General features: G+C 39.3%; 2 protein-coding genes across 2 annotated transcripts in view; both read right to left on the bottom strand.

Moving 5' to 3' along the window:
- The window catches only part of LOC110867612 (F-box/FBD/LRR-repeat protein At1g13570-like), a 96,758-nt gene that overhangs the window by 39,876 nt on the left and 32,492 nt on the right, over window positions 1-24,390 (bottom strand). The window lies entirely within an intron of this gene.
- On the bottom strand, window positions 388-1,731 carry LOC110867617 (F-box protein At2g14710). The gene is made up of 2 exons (XM_022116614.2): window positions 661-1,731; window positions 388-613 (listed from the first exon to the last, which is right to left on the bottom strand). The coding sequence occupies exons 1-2, from the start codon at window positions 1,642-1,644 to the stop codon at window positions 533-535; spliced, it is 1,065 nt and encodes a 354-aa protein (XP_021972306.1). The 5' UTR covers window positions 1,645-1,731; the 3' UTR covers window positions 388-532.

The raw sequence follows: 24,390 nt of genomic DNA on the forward strand, positions 1-24,390 counted from the left end.
TGGGTATTTTGTCATCAATGGTGGTTCTTATGATGGTCAAATGTGCCAAAATACGGTAAATATATATTGAATGGGTCAAAATATATCATTCTAAATTAAAACGGGTAAAACATGTCAGATTATAGTAAATAAATGTTAAACGGGTCAAAAATTAGACAACTAAAATGAAACGCTTATCGACAAGTATGTGTTATATTGAGTTCGAAGTGGACTTCAGAATTGATGATACGAGTCATGAGAACAATTACAAGAATATTAGCTAACAGAACCACACAAAACAATGATCAGCCCTGCAATTGTTGTATGGTGACTGCAGTGAGAGAACACAGATAACCTGAAGGAGCCACCATCTGTTTTTGCTTATGAGATTATAAATCAAGTAGGATTTAAACATATACTGGGAGCATGTTTTCAGTTAGATGATAATAAGAAAAGTTACCATTAAGTCTGATGGAAGCTAAACTAAAAACAAGAAAACAAGGATTTAAAAAGTAGATTCATCATCTATGAGTAAATGGTCGAATCAGAATGATTAAGCAAAAGTAGTGACTCTTTGTAGGAGGTCATCCTGAAGGCCGACCCATAAATCCCAAGACCGTTGATGCGTTCCGAGCAGAGTTCATAAACTTCTAGTTCATCATCAATATCACCCGTCCGATCCATTATTGGTTGGCCATTCTTCCTAAATCCAATCATACTATTAACCCGAACGTCGTTAACAGTGAATAGTTTTGTAAAGGAAGGTTTTGGAACACCATTTTTCAACATCATCAATACGTCACAAAATCGTTTCGGTGTTAAATTAGTAACAATACAGTGATGACTAAGCACCACAAGAGAATCATTGATCTTAGATATACGGTACAGCCTTCCAGAGTGACCTGCTAAGTTATAAGGAAAGTCTGCTGCTTCTCCAAATTTTTCACTTGCCAAATCAAATGAATAAAACCTATGTTTATATGTAATTTTATCATAAGTAAGCCAACGAATAACCCCATCGATAACCACCTGTGAATTCTGGAAGTGCAATGATTTAAACGGAATATTCATCGGTACACTTCTCCAAGCCCCAGAGCTTAATGTGAAAACCTCAGCCGTGGCCTCGACAAAACGTGAAATCTTGACGATCTTAGGGTCGCTAGTTTTAGGACACACCCCAAAACCAATAACAATATCGGCTCGATCCGGTATCTCTATACCAACAGATTTCCCAATTAGTGGATTCCAAACAACAACCAGTTTCTTTCGGTTCACTCGATCTCGGGTGTATCCAAGCAAACACACCAATCCGTGAGAGTAATCGAGCATGAGTGGACACACAAACAGCTTAACGGTTGGAGGAACAACAGGGGAAAACTTGTGGTGGTGGAAGCTATCATCATCAACAATGGAAACATATTTTTCCTCGAGCAAACATGCATCCGCAGAAACAAATCTGTGCCCAGTAGCTCTTGTTATGTACCTTACCAGTAGATGTTGCGGCTGAGTCTTGTTGTTGTTGAGGGTGTGATGAGTGATGAATTCAGAGCTATCGATCAGAGACTTCCATTGCTTTGAAAAGGATCTGAACCGAATCAAAGATTTGACAGGATGAACCCGGTTGATGATTTCCGCTTGGAGTTCGAACGGAATGTCGTCCGACATTTTGGACTTGGATTTTTGATTTTAGGGTTTCAAAATTTTGGAGACGATGGAGGGAAGAATTGAAAGGTGTAGGGATTCATAGACGATGGGCTCTGGATCATGGGTCAGTCCAAATATGAGAAATTTGTCCGGTCCAATTACAGAGTAATGTTGTTTTAAATTTGTTTAAGGTGCGGTGTAGAACTTAAATAGTTTTTATTAGGGCTATCCAAAAAGCTTGCGGTTTGAAGCTCGCCAAGATTTAGCTTGGAAAAAGTTTGTTTGATATGGCTTGGTTTGGCTCGCTTGTTAGCTCGGTTTGGTTTAGATTTGATTATTTTACTTTAAACTTACTTTATTCTAATATGTATATAATATATTAACGAAAATCGGTTATAATATGCAAGTATTTAGAAGTGTACTTAGATATCTTTGACATGTTTGGAAGTTGATTTAGATGTTGATAAACTTGTATTGTATTTCGTTGAGATTTGAAACTTATTTTGTAGATGGTTGATCTTGATTTTGGCTTGTAATATGGCAGGTTGAACTTATTTTCAATTTGTCTTTTTGAACTATTGAATCGTATATTAAACGTAAACTTTTGAATCTTGAAGCAATGTATTAGTATTTATTTTTGAATTCTTGCCTAATTGAGCCAAGCCGGCTCGGTTAAAAACTAAGCAATGTATCAATAATTATTTTTGAATGTCTGAGTTTAAACTGAACTAAGCTGTCTTAAGCGGCCCTTCAGCTATAACAGAGGTAGGTGCTGCTGTTTGAAGTTCTTTAACTTGAAGATTGTATCTGACTATAACCGTGCATGATGTTCTTATTTTGTACATTCATTCATTCTATCCATGCCTTAGATACATTTGTTTTATTATAACGATGTTCTTTTTAGCTTTAAGGATAAAAATAAAGGCATAATTAATGTTCGAGAAGAAAATAAGTCGATATGATCAAATGAGTTTGTTTGTAGGGCTTATAGTTGTTCAAATACCCCTCTGTAATAGAATCATTATAGTGTATGATGAAACATAGAACGGAAATTATTGTAGATTGTTGGTGGGCAAACTACAAGCTGGTATAGAAATGGTAATATAAATTAAAGTAGTGCAACTGAATCTTTTGAAGAAGAGTAGGACTGGATCGATCGCTACCACTGGACCGTTTAGGTACTCTTAAGTTCAAGAGTTAGTTTTAGTGGAAAGTTATCATATTTGTTAGATTGCAAAAACCGAAAGAGAACCGAAGGAACAACCAAATTTATGGATGTTGTCATTGAAGTGAGAGATGCTAGGATTCCAATGTCTACAAGTCATCCACAGGTAATTAAAGTTTCTATTTATAAAAAGGCTGAATCATTTTAACAATACTATTTGCTTTGGTCATTGTATTAATTAATTTAAAAAATAGTTTAACCAAACGTTTAAATGTTTGATTAAATGATCATTACAACTTCACACAACAAAAGCGCATACAAACACTATCTTAATACTTCTCATTTCGTTACAGTTGATTATCTTATTGTAATTACTGAGTATCGTGTAATCCTAAATGATGTTATATGCTGTTGATTCCAAATAGTTATACTTGTAAACCTACGTGAATGATTAGATGGATTCATGGCTCGGTAACAGATATTGGTGTTGAACAGAGAAGACTTGATATCAGCTGCAGATAGGAATGCTTCGGTAGATTATTATGGCAGGTAAGGAATAAAAATTGTCTTCTCCAATGGACAGCTTGGGATGGTACGTTAGCAGATCCTTTTGTATTAAAAAAAACACGATAGGAGTTAATGGATTTGCTATTAAATATGCAGGGAACCATGAAGTTACGGAGATTAGCAAAATCAGTAGCTGCAGCAGTTAATATGAGGGTTGCTTCCTCATCCAGTGAATTTTTTTGCTAAAACAATGGTATTGCGGTGAATCAACAACAAACTAACAAAGACAAACAACAAAATAGCGACAAAACGTGACAAAACTCTTATTAACCCAAACCAAAACGATTACCCCCCAAATCCCAAACGATCTTACAATAGTAAGATCTAACAAATACAGAAGTACAAAACAAATCTGATGATCATCTACAGATGATGATCATCAACCAAACCGTATCAATAATCTCTCAAAACAAAGGAGAGACAATAACAGGAATGAATACAGCTGCAACACTTGCAGTGAAACCCTAGATCTAAACAGAGAGAATGTAAACAACTTTTGGGAGTGAACAACTGAACGGATAAGAGAGAGTACACCCTTTTATATGCCAGTTCACCACAATTACACTCTGCCCCACAAGATATCAAGATGACGATCGCAGCCCTTGTATTTTACACTTTACATCCTCCAAAATATCCTGCCCAAGATAACAGTTGCAACAGACTAACAACTTAAACCATTAGAAACAAGAAGCCCACTTTAACAGGCCCAATCTTAACAAAACAATATAAGCCCAGATAAACAATATAAGCCCAAATGGATGACCAATGTCACATAATATTTTAACATCCCCCCTTCATCCATTTGGTTTAAACATGTCTATCATACCCAGGTGTTTACAAAATATATTATGCTGGGTAATGCTCAACCCCTTAGTAAAAATGTCAGCAAGTTGATCTTCAGTATCAACCTTTCTTGTAACTATAAACCCAATTGACACCTTTTCTCTCAGAAAATACAAGTCAATTTCGAAATGCTTTGTACGTTCATGAAACACTGGATTTGCTGCTATAGATATAGCAGCACTAATGTCACAAGATACCTGAATAGGTAATTTACAACTAACATTAAGCTCATTAAGAACATTCACAATCTAGACAAGTTCACAGGTGGCTGAGCACATAGCTCTATACTCAGCCTCTCCTGTTGATCTAGAAACAGTTGACTGTTTCTTACTTTTCCATGACACAAGATTCTCTCCCAAAAATATGCAAAAACCAGTAACTGACTTCCTAGTATCTACACACTTAGCCCAATCGGAATCAGCAAAACATGACAGTTCAAAACTATTACTTCTTTTGAACAATAAACCTCTTCCTGGACTAAGTTTTAGATATCTTAGCAGCCTTAAAGCAACTTTAAGATGAGCTGACAATGGTTTATGCATAAATTGGCTCAAATATTGCACAGCATAACTTATATCTGGACGAGTCAATGACAAGTAGATCAATTTACCAATCAACTTTTGATAATTTGTAACATTAACTAACTCTTCCTGTTCATTAACATTTTTCTTATTGACAATATGACTCAACTCAATTGGAGTACCTACAGGTTTACACCCAAGATACCCAAACTCAGCCAATAACTCCAAACAATACTTTCGTTGATTCAAACATTAACCAGACTTATCATACACAACTTCTAATCCAAGAAAGTATTTTAAAACTCCTAAGTCTTTGATCTGAAAACTGTCACTTAACAAACTTTTAACCCTTTTAATTTCAGTATCACTATTACCAGTTACAATTATATCATCAACGTACACAAGTAACACAATCATCACAGAAGATTTACACATAATGTACAAGGAATGATCACATGAACTTTGTACAAATCCAACATTAACTAACACATCAGTTAGTTTCTCATTCCACTTTCTAGGGGCTTGCTTAAGCCCATACAAAGATTTAACCAACTTACACACTTTTGACTCACTTTTATCATAATAACCTTCAGGCAAGGTCATATAAACATCTTCAGTAATTGAACCATATAGAAAGGCATTATTGATGTCTAACTGGTATAAAGTCCAATTATGTTGAACTGCTAAACTTAAAACACACCTAATTGTGACCATTTTCACAACCGGTGAAAATGTTTCACCAAAATCAAGACCTTCCCTTTGGTTGTACCCCTTCGCAACCAACCTAGCTTTATAACGTTCAATTTCACCATTTGCCTTATATTTTATTTTATAAACCCACTTGCAGCCTATTGGTTTTCTACCCTTAGGCAACTCAACCAGTTCCCATGTTTGATTTCATAATAAAGCTTCCATTTCAAGATTCATAGCTTCAACCCACTTGGGGTCCTTTGAAGCTTCACCATAACTACTAGGTTCAGTAGACTTACTTAAACAACTAATAAAACTAGTATTTTCAGCAGACAAACACGAATAACTCAGCACTTTATTAAGATCATATTTAACAGAACAATTAAGCACATAATCTTGAAATTTTTTAGGCACAGAAACATTCCTAGAAGATCTTCTTAGACCTACTTGGGTCCCCTCAGATGGGTTAATCTCATCTACTGACACATCAGTGTCCTCTGCCTCGCCTAACTCCACTCTATTACTACTATCAACACTAGAATCAAAACCACGACTCAAGTCAGTTGGTTCTGGAGTGGCAGATGTAGAGGGAGCTGGCTGCTGATCATCACTGACTGTGTCATGAGATTCAGTAGCACCCTCTTCATCATTGGGAATTGAAGAAACTTCAGGTGTATTTGTCTCGTATTTATCAAAAAAGTTTAACAAATTTAAACTCTCATCATGCACAACATTACCATTACCTTGTTTTGATTTAAAAGGATAAACATGTTCATAAAATTTAACATCCCTTGAATAAAAAACCCTTTTTTCATCTAAACTCCAAAGTTTATATCCTTTTTTTACATTCGAATAACCTATCAAAACACACTTATCAGCATGATAAGCAAATTTATCTAGTTCATTTAATATAGTACTAAAACAAAGACACCCAAAATTTCTAAGATGTGACAAAGAGGGTTTAAAACTAAACATGAGCTCATAAGGACTCTTTCCATTTAACACAGAAGATGGCAGCCTGTTGATAATATAAACAGCAGTTAGCACACAATCACTCCAAAATCTCAGAGGTAGGCCACTCTGAAACATCAAAGTTCTGGCTATATTTAAAAGATGTCTGTGTTTCCGTTCAACTACCCCATTTTGTTGTGGGGTATATGAACAAGAAGTTTGATGTATAATATCCTTTTGTTTACAAAACATAGACATTTGATTATTTATAAACTCAGTCCCATTATCACTCCTAAACATTTTAACTTTCCTTTTAAACTGAGTTAAAATAAGTTCATAAAAATATTTTAGATTTTCAAAAACCTCCATTTTATTTTTAAGCATATAACACCATACAGATCTAGTAAAATCATCAACAACATTTAAGAAATACCTATACCCTTCATAACTAGATATTTTGTAAGGACCCCATAAGTCAAGGTGAACTAAATCACCTAACTCTTTAGATTTATGATCACTCAAAGGAAATGGGACTCTAACTTGTTTAGACCTATGAAAAATATCACAAGGACCATGTTCAATTGATTTAACATTCAAATCATCTTTTAAAACAGCCAAAACTTGATCTGAAGGGTGACCTAACCTACTATGCCACAAATTTGATCTTACAACACTATTAAAACACATATTCACAGTATTACCATTTTTACCTATAAAATACAACTCATTTTCTTGTTTACCAATCACCAGAATTTTCTTTGATCTCAAATCCTGTAACATACAATTACTTTCATTAAACAACACAGCTATTTTATTATCTTTTGCTAACTTATGAACAGACAAAAGATTAACACTGTAATCAGGAACATAAAACACATCTTTAATTATCACATCATTAATCAGTCTAAGTTCTCCAATTTTTAGCACATTAACACTAGTTCCATTAGGGTGACCAACCTTCAAACCACATTCAGAAACATCAACACAATTAAACATATCTTTATCACTTTTAACCATATGTTGATTAGCTCCTGAATCAACAACCCAATTACAATCATGACTAAAACTCACACTGCTGGAACAACTAACAAACTCAGACATACAAGCAGAGATACCTCCCATATTGGACTTCTCCTGATCTCCCTCAGATTTCTCACCAACAAGACTTATTAACTTTGCAATCTGCTCAGGAGTAAAAGGTAATGCAGAAGTAGCAGAACTAGAGGGTCCAGAAGACATACTGGATTTATTAGTATTATTACTACTGTTGTTTCTTACAGAAGACCCACTACTTCTCTTTTTCATACCAGGTGAATAACCAATTATCTCAAAACACCTATCAATTGTATGACCTATCATGTTACAATGAGTGCATTTTAAAGTTGAATTAGGTCCTCTAAAGTTTCTTCTAGATGTATTTTGATTAGATTGGTTAGACCTAGCCACATATGATACACTTTGGCCCTTAGACCCACTACTTGAGAGTCTATGTGACTCTTCTCTAGAAATTAAGGCATAAGCAGCCTTAACAGAAGGAAATGGTTCTCTTGTCAACAAGTTAGTCCTCACAGGTTGATACACATCATCAAGACCCATGAGGAACTGCATTAGTTTGATTAAAGTAGAAAAATCATTGTAGTCTTTGGCTGCTTGACAAGAACATGAAGGCAGATGCACCATTGCATCAAACTGCTTCCACATAGTTGTCAATTTATTATAATACTCAGCCACAGAACTACCATTTTGAGAAATACAATTGATCTTTTTATATAAGTCATAGACAACAGAACCATCAACCTTATCATAAGTCTCTCTCAGATCTGTCCAAACTTCAGAAGCAAGCAAGTTTGGAGAAGACCTGCCCTAAAAACAACTCTTCAGACACAGAATTCAATAACCAAGTTAACACCACAGAATTGCATCTATTGATGTGTGGTTGAAAACCGGCGTTCGTTAATGTTTAAGTTGATGTTTTTATTGACTTTTAATCTTGAATAGCCTACTTTTAATTAGATTTGTGTTTTGCAGGTTTAATGAAGTTTAAGGAGCTTTTCAGGAGCTTTACGGATCACCGGATCGAAAACCGGAGCATCGGAACGCATTACGGATCAAACGGGAGCGAAACAAGCAAAATCTGAAAATGAAGTTTCGAGAACCCGTCGCCGACGGGTCCCAAGCCGTCGCGACGCCCTCAGGAAATGCCCGTAAGCAACAAAACCCGTATCCAGTCAATTAAGCCGTCGGACGCACATCAGTTTTTGGGGACCCGACGGCGACGGGGTCAAGCCCGTCGGCGACGGGTAGTGGTTTTTCAGAACGCGAAATTTGGGTTTTTAGGTGTTGGGATCAATTTTTATTGGATGTTGACCAACTAATACGGGAGTTACACTTTGAGGGGAGTTTGAATCTTGAGTTTGGAGCCTAATCTCACCAACTATCACCTACCATTCAATCATCTTCATCTCTACAACCCGGAATCATCAAGAATCGTGACCACCAATCATCAAACCCTAGTTCATACAATTATTCACCACTTCACCATCATCATTCCATAAACCCTAATTCTCCATCATTCCTCCATCCAATCAAGCTTCAAGATGAATCCTTCCGCGTTCCAAACATCCGGTGATCAAGCTTCGTCAACCATGAGCGGCTAATCATCTCGGTTTCACCCCGGTGTAGGTAGTTGTTAATTCTAGGGTTTCGAATTGTTCTTGTTTTAACTTAGTGACAATTTGTATTTGGTTTTTGACACTCTTGACAATAGTATTACATTTGTTACGAATTCGTGAATTGTCGAGCGATGTTAAAAGTTATGACTTTGCGAAACGGTGATACGTAATTGTACATTGTCATTGTTAGGATTTACTTGTGTTGATTACAAAGTGTCTTTTTGTCCGTTCTTCGGAGCGTTGATAGTTAGTAGCACTTAAGTCACGGTACACTAAATCCGTTAATCAAATGCATTTGAGTTGAAGCTAGAACTTGTAGAAATCCTAGGTTAATAATTACCGAAACCGGGTGTGATTCCTTTTTATTATTATTGTTCTAGTATCCAAAATTCTTGCAATCGTTAATTAGTAGTTGTTAATTAATTAATCCACTTCCAGTAATTCAAATTCACATCTTTTTATTAAACAAAAATACAAAAACACTTTAGCAAGCTTCATAATTGTGACAATTCTTTATAATTCAGTCAAATCCATACACAAACCACATACTCTTCGTGGATCGACCCCTTACTACCACTAACACATTGTTAAGGGTAATTTGGGCTTATAAATATTATCTTTGACCGGAGTGCGACACTCCGATCAAATTTTGGCGCCGTTGCTGGGGAGTGCGTGCGCTTTGTGTTTGGATATTGTTTGAATTTGCGTGATTAACTGTTTAAATTGTTTAGCTTCTTTTTGAACTTTGTCTTTTTCCTTGTTACGCGGGGTGTGTTACTTGTGCAGGTTACAGGTAGTGCATGCATACGCGGAATTCCGGAAGGACTTCACCGTTAGTCTACGAACCGGAAATCGAAAGAGTCGCAAGAAGGAACCTAGCAAGCCGGTTAGAAGCAACTCTTGCTTCTAATCAAACCAACCAAACACCACCACTCACACCGACCATTGAAACCGATTCAATGGCAAACCACAACTCCAACCAAGACTTCAATCCCAACCAAAACCTCAACCCAAATCAATTCCAATCTCGAGGAACCTTTTATCCCGCTCAAAACACCCAACCTATACCTCAAGAACAACCGGGTGGTAACACCAACGCAAGACCACCCACTCCACCTTTCCGAAACCAAAATACCAACAACACCCAACGAAGACCTCAACAACAACCCCTTCACCGACAAGCATCGTTACCTATCAACCTTGATGATCGGAATGTCAACTCCGATCGTAGAGGTAACCGTGATCGCGGCAATCCCGCAAATGAAGACCCGTTTTTCAACATCGACGATTTACGGAATGCAATCCCCGATGATGAACCATATAGTGTTCCCGGTTATCAATCGCCGGAACAAAAGCATCCATACCGAAAATTCAGACGATGGGGGGTATTACGATGATCGGGCTAATGATGATGAAGATTGGGCCTACGTGAATAGGGGAAACGTCTACAACGCTAGAAGGTATGACGATGAGGAATTTGGTTACCAAAACGCCAATTATGTTGGGGACGATGAATACGGTTACGGAGGTGGAAGAAATGATGGTTATGGGAACCACCGTCAACCACGAAACAATAACCAACGGAACCGGAATGATGGGTTTTACAACAACAACAACAACAACAACAATGCAAACCCTAACCGGATTCCTCGTTTCGTGGGAGGTGGTAACCCAAGGGATAATCGAAGGGGGGATCAAAGAGGTGAAAGAAGGGATAATCGAAGACCGGTCGATCAAGAAGTTAATGGTCCACAACGTCGTCAACAACCTCCACGGGGAGTAAATGACCGTTTCCGCCTGATAGTGACTGAGAATAATTCTCCGATAGTATGTGAAAGGAGGATGTTTGATTGTAAACCGCATTACATCAACATACTTCCTCACTTCAATGGGAGGTCCAATGATGAGCCGTACACACATTTAACGGAGTTCTCTTCCATTTGTGATACTATTGGGGGGCACAATTTCGCACTAGAGGAAGTTAAGCTTCGGTTATTTCAATTTTCGTTGAAAGACAAGGCAAAACAGTGGTTCCTTACCCTTCCGGCCAATAGTATTCGAACTTGGGAACAAATGCAACAAGCGTTTTTGGACGAATACTATTCTATGGCAAAGACCGACGATGCTAGAGATGAAATTCGGTCGCTTCGTCAACTTTCAAGTGAGCCGTTACATGAAGAATTTACCCGATTCAAAGAGCTAATGAGGAGATGCCCGCATCACCAAATAGAAAAATGGGAGTTGGTGAAATGCTTTGTACGGGGTTTAGATGACGCAACTTGGAATCGTCTCGAGACAACAAGCAATGGTACACTCTTGAGCAATCATGAGGATGATGATTGGGAATTCTTGGAAAGGATGAGCAAACGATCCAAGGAAAAAGAATCGGCCGATAGAGCAAAAAGACATCCAGTTTCCCGGTCACTTCCCGATCTCGATTCCAAAGACCGGATCTCCACCTTAGAACGGGAAATAGCTCAACTGAAAAAGAAGAAAGAGGTAAATGCGGTTCAGTTTGCGGTTTGTGAAGAATGTGGAGATATTGGGCATGCGACCGAGCAATGTTCAATGGGGACGAGTGGTTACACCGAAGAAGTTAATCAAGTGTATGGAGATAGAAAACAATATGACATGAACTCCAACACTTACCATCCGGGTTTGAGAAACCACCCCAACTTTCGGTATGGCAATGCTTCAAATCAAATGAACCCGAATTTCCAATCGGGTAATCAAGGAGGAAGTGGGTCATCATATCAAAACCGTCAAGGTGGTAACCAAGGAGGTTACCAACGAAATTACAACCAAGGGTACCAAGGTGGGTACCAAAAGAGTTACAATAACCAAGGCGGTAACGGAAGTGGGTCAAATAACCAAACCGGTGGTGATGACTTGAGTGCCAAGATAGATGCTTTGCTCAACATGCAAAAGGAGACTCACAGTGACGTTAAAGAGATAAAGAAGGCAAACGAGATCCGAGACAAAGCACACGAGGCATTGGCGAAACAAGTGGGTCAACTAGCGGAAGAAGTGGCCCAAATAAAGGGAGGCATGGGGAAGCTTCCAAGTGACACCACCATGAACCCTAAGCATCAAGGGTCGAGCTCGAGGAACACACGTGAGGTACCAATTAATAAAATTACTTTACGTAGTGGTCGTGTTGTCGATAGTGGTGTCGAAACACCACCACCCCAATTTGTTGAAGGGGTGGTGGAAGATGCGAGTGAAGATGAGCGTGAGGATGGTCAAACGGGTCAAAATAAAAATGACTTGAAAAAGAAAAACAACCCACCCGTTGGGACCATCCCCGTCCCCAAGGCTAAGGAAAAGGGTGTGGAGGCTAATACCGCCCCTTATCCCGAAGCATTGAAGGGACCCACGAAAAAAGTTGTAAACAAAAGAGGTCCACAACAAGAAGAGTTGTTGGAAATTTTCAAACAAGTCAAAATCAATTTACCTCTTTTGGATGCAATTAAACAAGTACCGTCGTATGCTAAGTACTTGAAAGATTTGTGTACCCAAAAACGCACTCACAAATTTCCAAAGAAATTAGATTTAACCGAAAATGTGAGTTCGATTATCTCGGGTGCACTTCCACCTAAGCTCCAAGATCCGGGTGCGCCTATCATTTCAATTCAAGTAGGCGATTTTAAAATCAACCGGGCGCTTCTAGATCTTGGTGCTAGCGTAAGCATTCTACCGGGTAGCTTGTATGACCAATATGAATTTGGTCCACTTCAATCGTCGAACACCACCGTGGTGTTAGCCGATTTGACACCCAAGCTACCCCGTGGAGTTGTTTCGGATGTGATAGTGAAAATCGAGGATTTTTATTATCCGGTGGACTTTCTAGTACTTGATTATGTGGCCAAGGACCCAACCAAACAACCTACGGTGATTTTGGGTCGACCGTTCTTAGCAACTGCAAATGCTCAAATCGACTGCAGAACAGGAACGGTTGACATGACATTTGGAAACCGAAGGTTGAGGTTGCATGTTTTTTCCGGACTTATGAGCCCTGCAGTTGATGATGAATGCTATATGGCAGACATTGTTGACACGTGTATACCTCTTTGCGACACAGTCGTTTATGGGGAAAACACAATGGAGGATTGTTATATGTTTGACAGGTCACAGGTGGAGGTGGAACAAAGCATGGACGAGGAAGTAAGGAGTTTGGAGGTGCTTGCGGTTAGAGAAGGAAAACCGACATGGACGCACCAAGTTGAAAGCTTACCGGAGAGCATTGATACTAAATTGAAGCCGTCTTTAGTGGAGCCTCCGGAAGTTGAGTTGAAGGAATTGCCAAAGCATCTCAAGTATGCTTATGTTGGAGAAGGCAATACCCTCCCGGTTATTATTGCATCGAATTTAACCGTGGAGCAAGAGAAAAAGTTAATGGAGGTGTTGGTCACCAATCGGGTGGCGATTGGATGGACCATTGCGGACTTGAAGGGTATTAGTCCCTCGGTGGTGATGCACAAAATCATCACGGAAGAGAATGTGCCTCCCGTTCGAGATGCACAAAGGCGGTTAAATCCTAATATGTGGGAGGTCGTGAAGAAAGAAGTGTTGAAGTGGCTTGATGCGGGTATCATTTACCCGATCTCGGATAACCAATGGGTGAGCCCAACACAGACGGTTCCCAAGAAAGCCGGTATACAAGTCGTCAAAAACGACGCAGGTGAAGAGGTAGCTACCCGGCCGGTAACCGGGTGGCGAATTTGTATTGATTATAGGAAGTTGAATACCGCAACTTCCAAAGATCATTTTCCTTTACCCTTCATAGATCAAATAGTTGAGAAATTATCGGGGCAAAAATTTTATTGCTTCCTAGATGGTTATTCCGGTTATAACCAAATTGCCATCCATCCGGAAGATCAATCAAAGACTACACTTACATGTCCTTACGGTACTTTCGCATTTAGGCGGATGCCGTTTGGATTATGTAATGCTCCCGCCACCTTCCAAAGGTGCATGATGAGTATCTTCTCCAATATGGTGGGAAAGTCTTTGGAAATCTTCATGGATGATTTCTCAATTTTTGGATCATCGTTTGAGACTTGTTTGGACCAACTAGATAAAGTGTTAAAAAGATGTGTTGAAACTAGTTTGGTCCTAAGTTGGGAAAAGAGCCATTTTATGGTTCAAGAGGGAATTGTGTTGGGGCACGTGGTGTCAAGTCGTGGGATAGAGGTTGATCGTGCTAAGGTACAAGTCATATCTACTTTACCATATCCCACGACTGTTAAAGGTGTTAGGTCATTTTTAGGTCATGCGGGGTTTTATCGGCGATTTATTAAGGGTTTTAGTGATATAACGAAGCCTTTATGTAATTTGTTGTTAAAAGACCAACTGTTTGATTTCAATGAAAATTGCCAAAATGCTTTTAACAATTTAAAAGAGAAGTTAGTGGAGGCCCCAATCTTGCAATCGCCAAATTGGTCTTTACCCTTTGAAATAATGTGCGATGCAAGTGATTATGCGGTGGGGGCCGTGTTGGGACAACGGGTTGACAAGAAACCCGTTGCCATATATTACGCAAGCAAGACTCTTTCGGATGCTCAATTGAACTACACAACCACCGAAAAAGAGCTACTTGCGGTGGTATATGCATTGGATAAATTTCGGTCTTATATATGGGGTAGTAAAGTGATTATTTACTCGGATCACACTGTAGTTAGGTACCTCATGGAGAAGAAAGATGCGAAGCCGAGGTTAATCTGATGGGTGTTGTTGCTCCAAGAGTTTGATTTGGAGATACGGGACAAGAAAGGCATTGAGAATGTGGTAGCGGACCACTTGTCCCGGTTGATGGTGGAAGATGATCCGAAAGCCTTAGAGATCAATGAGTCTTTCCCAGATGAGCATATAATGAAATTAGATAAATTGCCATGGTATGCTAACATTGTCAATTATCTTGTTACAGGTGACATGCTGGCACATTGGGATAGACGGAAAAGGCAACACTTCATGTCCCAAATCAAGTACTATCGGTTGGAAGAACCGCATTTGTGGAAGGAGTGTGCGGATCAAGTGATACGAAGATGCATTGATGACGAAGAGATTCCAAGCGTGCTGCAACACCTACACTCGTTTGCATGTGGTGGTCACTTTAGTGGTCACAAAACGGGTCACAAAGTGTTGAATAGTGGCCTTTATTGGCCTACTATTTTCAAGGATGCAAATGAGTTTGCCAAAAATTGCATAGAGTGTCAAAAATTAGGGGGTATTTCAAAAAGGGATGAGATGCCCATGCAACCAATCCTTGTAGTCGATGTTTTCGATGTATGGGGTATTGATTTCATGGGCCCATTCCCCAATTCCTATGGCAATTTGTACATCTTGGTGGCCGTTGACTATGTGTCAAAATGGGTCGAAGCAATAGCCACCAAGACAAACGACCATTCCGTAGTATGCAACTTTGTCCAAACCAATATTTTCTCAAGGTTTGGGATTCCTCGTGTCATCATAAGTGACGGAGGATCTCATTTTAAAAATTTTCAGTTTGGCAAACTCTTAAAACGGTTTGGTGTTGACCATAGGATTGCTACCCCCTATCACCCGCAAACAAGCGGGCGAGTTGAGGTGTCAAATAGGCAAATCAAACAGATTTTGCAAAAGACCGTGTGGGCGGACCGTAAGGATTGGTCAATTAAATTGAACGATGCTTTATGGGCCTATCGAACGGCACATAAGACACCCATAGGCACTACACCTTACCGGTTGGTCTACAGTAAAAACTGCCATTTACCGGTTGAACTTGTGCACAAATCGCTATGGGCTATTATAGAGGTTAATGTGCAATATGATGATGCAGGTAAGGAACGGAAGCTCAAGTTGTGTGAATTGGAGGAGCTAAGGGAGATGGCATATGAATACGCATCTCAATACAAGGACGGAATGAAGAGAGCGCATGATGCCAAGTTGAGGAAGAAAGAATTTGAAGTGGGTCAAAAGGTGTGGCTCTACAATTCAAAGCTCAAATTCTTTCCCGGAAAGCTCCGAAGCAAATGGATGGGACCCTATGTTGTCACCCGGGTCGGACAATTGGGTGATGTTACTATCGAGGACCCGAAGGACGGGGTACGACAAACGGTAAATGGTCATCGGCTAAAACCGTTTCTCGAGGGTAACGAGAAAGTGGATGCAAACAAGGAATCGGTAAGCTTTGTGGTAAGTTTCCCGGTTTACGAGGTCGAATGAAAAGGACTGGTAACACTTTGTGTAAAGTTATGTACAATCTTTTAATTGTTTGTGTATTTTACATATAATCGTTTTCGTTTGATACTAATCTTTCTTGATTGTGTGAAGTCCGGACATTCCGAACGGGTCATGAAGACACAAGGTATGTGTTTAGGCCTTGTTTATGTGTATTGAGGACAATACACGATTTTTTTGGGGGGTGGTAGGGCCGTTAACGATTATCGCATTTTTAGATTATAACTTAGAAAATTACAAAAAGAATTTTATAATTTTTAGGAATTTTTAATGTATATTGTTCTTTTATAAAAGTTTCAAAAAAAAAAAAGCCCCTGCCCGTCGGCGACGGGTTCTCAATAACCCCGTCGGCACATGTTGCCCATATCCAGGTGATTAGCCCGTCGCTGCCACCACCATTTTTCCTTGCCCGTCGGCGACGGGTTGCCAAATGTTGTCCGACGCAGGTCATGTCTAGGGGTTTAAAAACGATTTAAAACCCTTTTTCACTTAACCAAACATCACCCAAACTCACTATTGACCACAAATTCGGTCTCACATCATCCCACCTCATTCTTTACCACAAAAATCCCTGCGTACTCTCTCACCTAACTCATTCTCTCTATTCATCTTCTCCATTACCATTCAAGAACCCTAGAAACCTTTAAGTCTCCATAACTTTCTCAAATCTTCACCAAATCCACTGATTTTCGGGTCCATCTTGGGTAATTTTTCAAGAGGAACAAAACCCCCAACACGGTTTTCATCAATTCTTGCTATTTTGCAAGATTTCTGGGCGTGTTACTTAGGGTTTTTGAAGGGGTGTTCATCAAGTTGCTTATTTGCTATCTTTTCTTAGTTCTTCTTGTTTAACAACAACAAAGGTATGGATTCTTCTTAAATTTATGCTTGATTATCATATGTTAGTGTTTTTCTTCCGAAATTTTAAACTTTTTGGTTTATGAGTAGGTTGTTTAGACAATGTATGTTATGATAGCATGATTTTGAGTAAGATTAGTTGTTTTGAATGGAATTTGAGTATGTCATAAACATAGTGAAGTGATTACACTGTTATGAACATGATTGAACATGAAGGTGATGTTGACTTTTGTTGAAATTATAAGAGATTGTAAGATTAACAAGAAAATTAATAAGTTTATGATAAAGTGAGCGACTTTGGAAGTTTAAAGAGGCGATTTTACATTCACTTGTTAATTTAAATGTCAACATCATACCTCATGTTCAAAGTTTAGGAGTTAATGAAGGTTGAATTTATATTGATGTTTGCTTGTTTGTGATTGTAGTTATGGCGGGAAGCAAGAGACAAAAGACTACAGGCCAAGCTTCATCATCCGGGGTTGGTTCTTCTTCCGGTTTAATACCGAAGAAGTGGGAGCAACTAAGCTCCATGGAGGAGAATGATGCAAGATTATACAGACAGGATTGGGAATGGGCGAAGTTCAGGGATAGCCAAAGTGCTAAAATTTGGGATGACGAGAAGAACAAACCGTTGTCCCATTATCAAGACAGGAAGTTAGAGGCTAAGTTGTGGAAGTGGAAGATGGTGAACGGTGTGAATACCTCAGTGCCAACAAGGGTAATATGTGAAAGGGTGGTGAACGTGGAAGAATTTCGTAACATCGGGATTGTGCAAATGTTTGAGCGTTTAGGATGGGAAAGCGTTCTTGATTGGTGCGAAGATAATACTTCCAGGATTTACTTGTCGGAAGTATGTGAATGGTTGTCTACCTTGAAGCTTGTGAACAAGAATGAATCTCCTTCACAGTGGAAGTTGGTGGGGAAGACTACTCGAGGGAGCATGACAATGTCTTTCGAGACCATGAATCGTATTGCTCGTTTCGACTCTTTGGGAGTACAAGCTTATGATTACCCATCCATCGAGCAGTTTTTGGATAATCATTTGAACAACAACGATTTCGAGCAACTGTTGGATATTATCTTACCGACCCACCAAGGAGGAGAGATGAAACGAAAGCAAATGTCGCTTGAAGGAAAGATTCTTCAAGGGATCTCAGTCGAGAACATCTTGGCAAGGTTTGGTGACCGTGGAGGAGTGAGAGTGAGTGACTGTAGGGTGGTGCATGCCTTACTGTATGGGACCCCAACACTGTCGTGGAGACATATAGTGATGATGAACACATGGGCTACCAGGGAGTCATCCCAGAGGCGTTTTATTCCGTATGTACGCCTCATTAGCGCCATGATTGTGCAACAAAATTGTTTACCCCCGGAATCACTATGGGTTTCTAAGCCGGTGGAGGAGTTTAATTTGGGGTACATGCGGAAGAATTGGAAGATCGAAGTCAAGTTCTCGGGAAACAAGTACGTTGTGACCGATGATTTGGGGAACAAGTATGAGAAACGTACTGCTGGAGCACCACCCGTAGCGGAAGAAGATGAGGAAATGGGGGAAGAAGAGGAAGTTGAACCCTCCGGTACACAAAGACCGAGGCAACAGTACATGCGGCCACATAGGGAAATTAACGCAGACGTGGCGGGTTTTGTGACCATGAGACGGGTGCCTTCCTACAAGAATTTTGATCGGGGGCAGCAGGAGATATATGACAATGTCTCCGCTTGTATAGGTGAAGGAAGGGAGTACAGTCGAAGAAGGGAAACTTGGGAGGGGTCGCATGGATCCGCAATGCAAGAATATTGGGCAGCTCAAGAAGCCCAGAGGGAAAGAATGAACAAGTTTATGGAAGAACAAGAACTGTTCCGAGCAATGCAAAGATCACACATGGAACAGTTGGCAAAGATGCAGGAGGATGAGGCAGCCTGAAGACGGGCATGGGAAGAAGCAGAAGCAGCGCGTCGACAGGAAGAAGAAGAATTGAACCGACGCCGTTGGAGTGCCATGTACGTTTCTCAACAAATGGTGATCAATAACGCCAAAGTGCTGCATGATCAGGAGCGGCACCAGAGAGACTACCAAGCCGGCCTCCCATACGCCGAGCACTCGGGGTGGACAAATTACCCCGAGCTTCCCTACCCGCAAGGCCCATCCGACCCGACTCCACATTGGCCCGAAGCAGTAGGGTCTAGCTTCATTCTCATCCCGTACCAACCGCCACCTCAAGGGGAGCAAAGCCCCCTAGATAACTATAGGGAGATGTTCGAAGCTCTCACTGGTTATCCATACCAACCCAACCCGCCAATGGATCCAAACGAGCGATATCAGCGGTAGAGGTATGGTATGTTTTATGTTGTTGTTGTTGTTGTATATTTTGTTCCGTTATTTCTTTTTGTTTTTATTTAATTTATGTCTAGTTAAATGAACTTTGTGGGTGTGTTCCCTATATAACCCTCACGAGACCTCTCGTCCTCCCAAGCTATTGGGGGGTTTAAAAGGGCTTGTTGCATAAGCTAAATGCAACCGTGATTCCTACGAAAGTGATTTAGGCTTGTTGTTGTTGTAAAATATTTTCCACATAAAAATCAAAGTAAAATAATGCATGACTTGGTAATATGTTCATAAAAAGGGTAGAACTACGTACTAACAAATTTTGATAGTTGTGAGAAGCATGCTTCTACACAAGGATTAGAATTTGTAGGTACAACATGTTTGCGGGACAACCATTTTTATGAAGAGACGAAGGATATGAGCATCAAGCGATAAAAATCAGGTGCATGCGTTTCTTTTTACTTTGATTGATAGTTTAGAATAAGTGGATTATAATGTGTATTTTAATTTTCGGGGTGAAAATTTGGGAAGGTTAGTCGTGTCACATCCCTTGTGCAATTCTAAAACTCTAGTTCTTACACATTGAGGACAATATGTACTTCAAGTGTGGGGATGGGGGAGTAGTAAAAATTTTCGATTTTGACCCGTTCATTTAAACACTACACATTGAGGACAATGTTTACCTCAAGTGTGGGGATGGGGGAAAATGTCAAAAAATTTTCAAAAATGTCTTGTTTTCAAAGCAATCTCAAAAGCACAAGTAACCAAGTCAACGAGGGATGTCACAACCCATTTGGTCTTTTTTCATGGTCAAGTTCAAATTAATAAGCATAACGGGTATTTAGCGGGTGGTTATTTGGGAATAATTCGCCTAAGGAACTAGCAATTTATGCATATCACATATCATACCCTTATACGTGAGGTTTGAGCCACTTATATATCATAGATTTACATTTACATGTTTCTTTGTTTGAGTGGACCATTAGTCGCGTATTGTAGAACTTGCAACTTTTGATACGTTTGAGACTATAGACCAAATACAAGCACGAGAATGATTAAGGCATTAGGTAAACCTTTTTCTCTTAAAACCATTTTTCTATCCTTACCCGAACAAATTCCTTAGTCGCCCATTTTGAGCCTAAACCTTTCGTTTGACCACCATATAGCCCATAAACCTTAAACCTTTTCTTTTTAAACCCGTGTGATGAAAATTCGATTATAGGAGTCGTATTTGTATAGTTATTCTTGATTGTTTGCATTGTTGAAAAAAAAAAGAGAGAAAAACAGAAAATGTGTGAAAAAGAATTGAAAATTGTTGAAGAAAAACACAAAAAGAAGCGTTAGTAGTTGTCGAATAAAAGGGTGAAAGATTATTGCCCATAGTTGATGTTTATAGTTTACTTTTGTTTAGGATAGTCTTTTGTAATAAAAAGTCGAATTTTCATCACTTTAGCCACTTTAAAAATATCCTATTTCCTACCCTTCGCCTAGCCCCGTTACAACCCTTCAAAGACCTTTTGACTTGTGCTTAGTATTTGTGTTCGATAGTGGAGAATGATTGAGTTGCAAGCCTATGCGGGTACGTGTTCTAATCGGTTTTGAGCGATTAATTGTTGAAACGCTAATACATTATACATGTTAGCAAATTTTAAGCCGAGTGGAGAGCACATTGTGAGGGATATGCATGAGTTGTTAGTTTTACGGGCAAGTTGATCTTGGATAACCATTAGTATATGTGATTATTCACTTAACCGGTAAATATGTGAAATGTGTAAAGAGTTTGAACTTTTGTATGACAATAGACTTTAACCTCTGTCTCGGGAATGGGATGTGCATTTGTTGTTCGACCCACGTGAAAGTGAAAAACAGATTTGCTTGTGGACAAGCAAAAGACAAGTGTGGGGATGTGATGTGTGGTTGAAAACCGGCGTTCGTTAATGTTTAAGTTGATGTTTTTATTGACTTTTAATCTTGAATAGCCTACTTTTAATTAGATTTGTGTTTTGCAGGTTTAATAAAGTTTAAGGAGCTTTTCAGGAGCTTTACGGATCACCGGATCGAAAACCGGAGCATCGGAACGCATTACGGATCAAACGGGAGCGAAACAAGCAAAATCTGAAAATGAAGTTTCTAGAACCCGTCGCCGACGGGTCCCAAGCCGTCGGCGACGCCCTCAGGAAATGCCCGTAAGCAACAAAATCCCGTATCCAGTCAATTAAGCCGTCGGACGCACATCAGTTTTTGGGGACCCGTCGGCGACGGGGTCAGGCCCGTCGGCGACGGGTAGTGGTTTTTCAGAACGCGAAATTTGGGTTTTTAGGTGTTGGGATCAATTTTTATTGGATGTTGACCAACTAATACGGGAGTTACACTTTGAGGGGAGTTTGAATCTTGAGTTTGGAGCCTAATCTCACCAACTATCACCTACCATTCAATCATCTTCATCTCTACAACCCGGAATCATCAAGAATCGTGACCACCAATCATCAAACCCTAGTTCATCCAATTATTCACCACTTCACCATCATCATTCCATAAACCCTAATTCTCCATCATTCCTCCATCCAATCAAGCTTCAAGATGAATCCTTCCGCGTTCCAAACATCCGGTGATCAAGCTTCGTCAACCATGAGCGGCTAATCATCTCGGTTTCACCCCGGTGTAGGTAGTTGTTAATTCTAGGGTTTCGAATTGTTCTTGTTTTAACTTAGTGACAATCTGTATTTGGTTTTTGAAACTCTTGACAATAGTATTACATTTGTTACGAATTCGTGAATTGTCGAGCGATGTTAAAAGTTATGACTTTGCGAAACGGTGATATGTAATTGTACATTGTCATTGTTAGGATTTACTTGTGTTGATTACAAAGTGTCTTTTTGTCCGTTCTTCGGAGCGTTGATAGTTAGTAGCACCTAAGTCACGGTACACTAAATCCGTTAATCAAATGCATTTGAGTTGAAGCTAGAACTTGTAGAAATCCTAGGTTAATAATTACCGAAACCGGGTGTGATTCCTTTTTATTATTATTGTTCTAGTATCCAAAATTCTTGCAATCGTTAATTAGTAGTTGTTAATTAATTAATCCACTTCCAGTAATTCAAATTCACATCTTTTTATTAAACAAAAATACAAAAACACTTTAGCAAGCTTCATAATTGTGACAATTCTTTATAATTCAGTCAAATCCATACACAAACCACATACTCTTCGTGGATCGACCCCTTACTACCACTAACACATTGTTAAGGGTAATTTGGGCTTATAAATATTATCTTTGACCGGAGCGCGACACTCCGATCATCTATCCCATTGTGCAGCTAGGACATCATTATCTTTAGGTTTCTCACATTTACCATTTATAAACCCAAACTTGTTTTTTGCTTCCAGTGCAAGTTTCATCGCACTGGACCATACAGAATAATTCTCAGTGCCTTTTAGTTTTATGTTAACTATGGTCAGGGCACTTGAGTCACTAGGATGTAAATAAAGAGGGTCTCCTATATCCAACTTACTGATCAGGGTAACAAAAGTTCCCTCACCACTAGCCATAACGAACAAACAACAACAGATAACACAGATATCAACAAGAAACAACAGATAACACACAAAATATCAAACAAACAAGGGCGAAGCTGAGTCAGGGACCAGATTCCAGGTTCGTCACTCAGAGGTGCCTGGACAAGCCTTTACTCAGGAGCCACACTAAAAACTAGACAGCCAAACAACCAACAGAAACAGATAAAAGGTGCCAGTCCTCACTACCCCGACTTCAACTAATCAACAACAGAAAAAAAAACAGAGGGATAAGAACGATCTTACAGCGGGTGCAAATATCTTCAACAAACACCAGATTTGTAGTTTTCAAAAACTACAAGACCTGATTCTAGAAAACCAGCAAGAAACTCTTCTGGTTAGTTTGCCCTGAACCAACTAGGGTTTCAGAGACTAACGCAGGAGTTAAATCGGAGAAGAATACCAGAAGTCACCAAACCCTAACTTAGGGTTTCGTCCAGCAAGAACAGATAAAGCACCAGAAACACAGATCTGAGAAGATCTGTCACCAATCACCAGTTTCCAAGAGTCAGAAACCCTAAACGGAAAAATAGACAAAAATCAGGCAAATATGCAGCGGATAATCCAAGAATCAACAACACCAGGAGCTATATAGCTCTGATACCATGCTAAAACAATGGTATTGTGGTGAATCAACAACAAACTAACAAAGACAAACAACAAAATAGCGACAAAACGTGACAAAACTCTTATTAACCCAAACCAAAACGATTACCCCCCAAATCCTAAACGATCTTACAATAGTAAGATCTAACAAATACAGAAGTACAAAACAAATCTGATGATCATCTACAGATGATGATCATCAACCAAACCGTATCAATAATCTCTCAAAACAAAGGAGAGATAATAACAGGAATGAATACAGCTGCAACATTTGCAGTGAAACCCTAGATCTAAATAGAGAGAATGTAAACAACTTTTTGGAGTGAACAACTGAAGGGATGAGAGAGAGTACACCCTTTTATATGCCAGTTCACCACAATTACACTCTGCCCTACAAGATATCAAGATGACGATCGCAGCCCTTGTATTTTACACTTTACATCCTTCAAAATATCCTGCCCAAGATAACAGTTGCAACAGACTAACAACTTAAACCATTAGCAACAAGAAGCCCACTTTAACAGGCCCAATCTTAACAAAACAATATAAGCCCAGATAAACAATATAAGCCCAAATGGATGACCAATGTCACATAATATTTTAACATTTTTAAACAATTATGTGGTCATTAAGAAGTTACAAAAACTATATTGCTTGAATACTAATCTGATATATTATGAGATTTTGGAATTTAGAGCATTGAAAACACATCAGATAACTTTCATTTTATTTGATGGGGGTCAACCCATTTGACATGACTCATTTTAACTTAGCTTT

This window comes from Helianthus annuus, chromosome 7, assembly GCF_002127325.2.
Source record: "Helianthus annuus cultivar XRQ/B chromosome 7, HanXRQr2.0-SUNRISE, whole genome shotgun sequence".
NCBI classification, from domain to species: domain Eukaryota; kingdom Viridiplantae; phylum Streptophyta; class Magnoliopsida; order Asterales; family Asteraceae; genus Helianthus; species Helianthus annuus.

What these genes read in the sequence shown, in the direction of transcription:
- LOC110867617 (XM_022116614.2), bottom strand. Translation starts at nt 1,644, where the DNA reads ATGTCGGACGACATTCCGTTCGAACTCCAAGCGGAAATCATCAACCGG. An exon ending in AGAATGGCCAACCAATAATG is followed by an intron (nt 614 to 660) that starts GATCGGACGGGT and finishes TTATGAACTCTG; the next exon opens with CTCGGAACGCATCAACGGTC.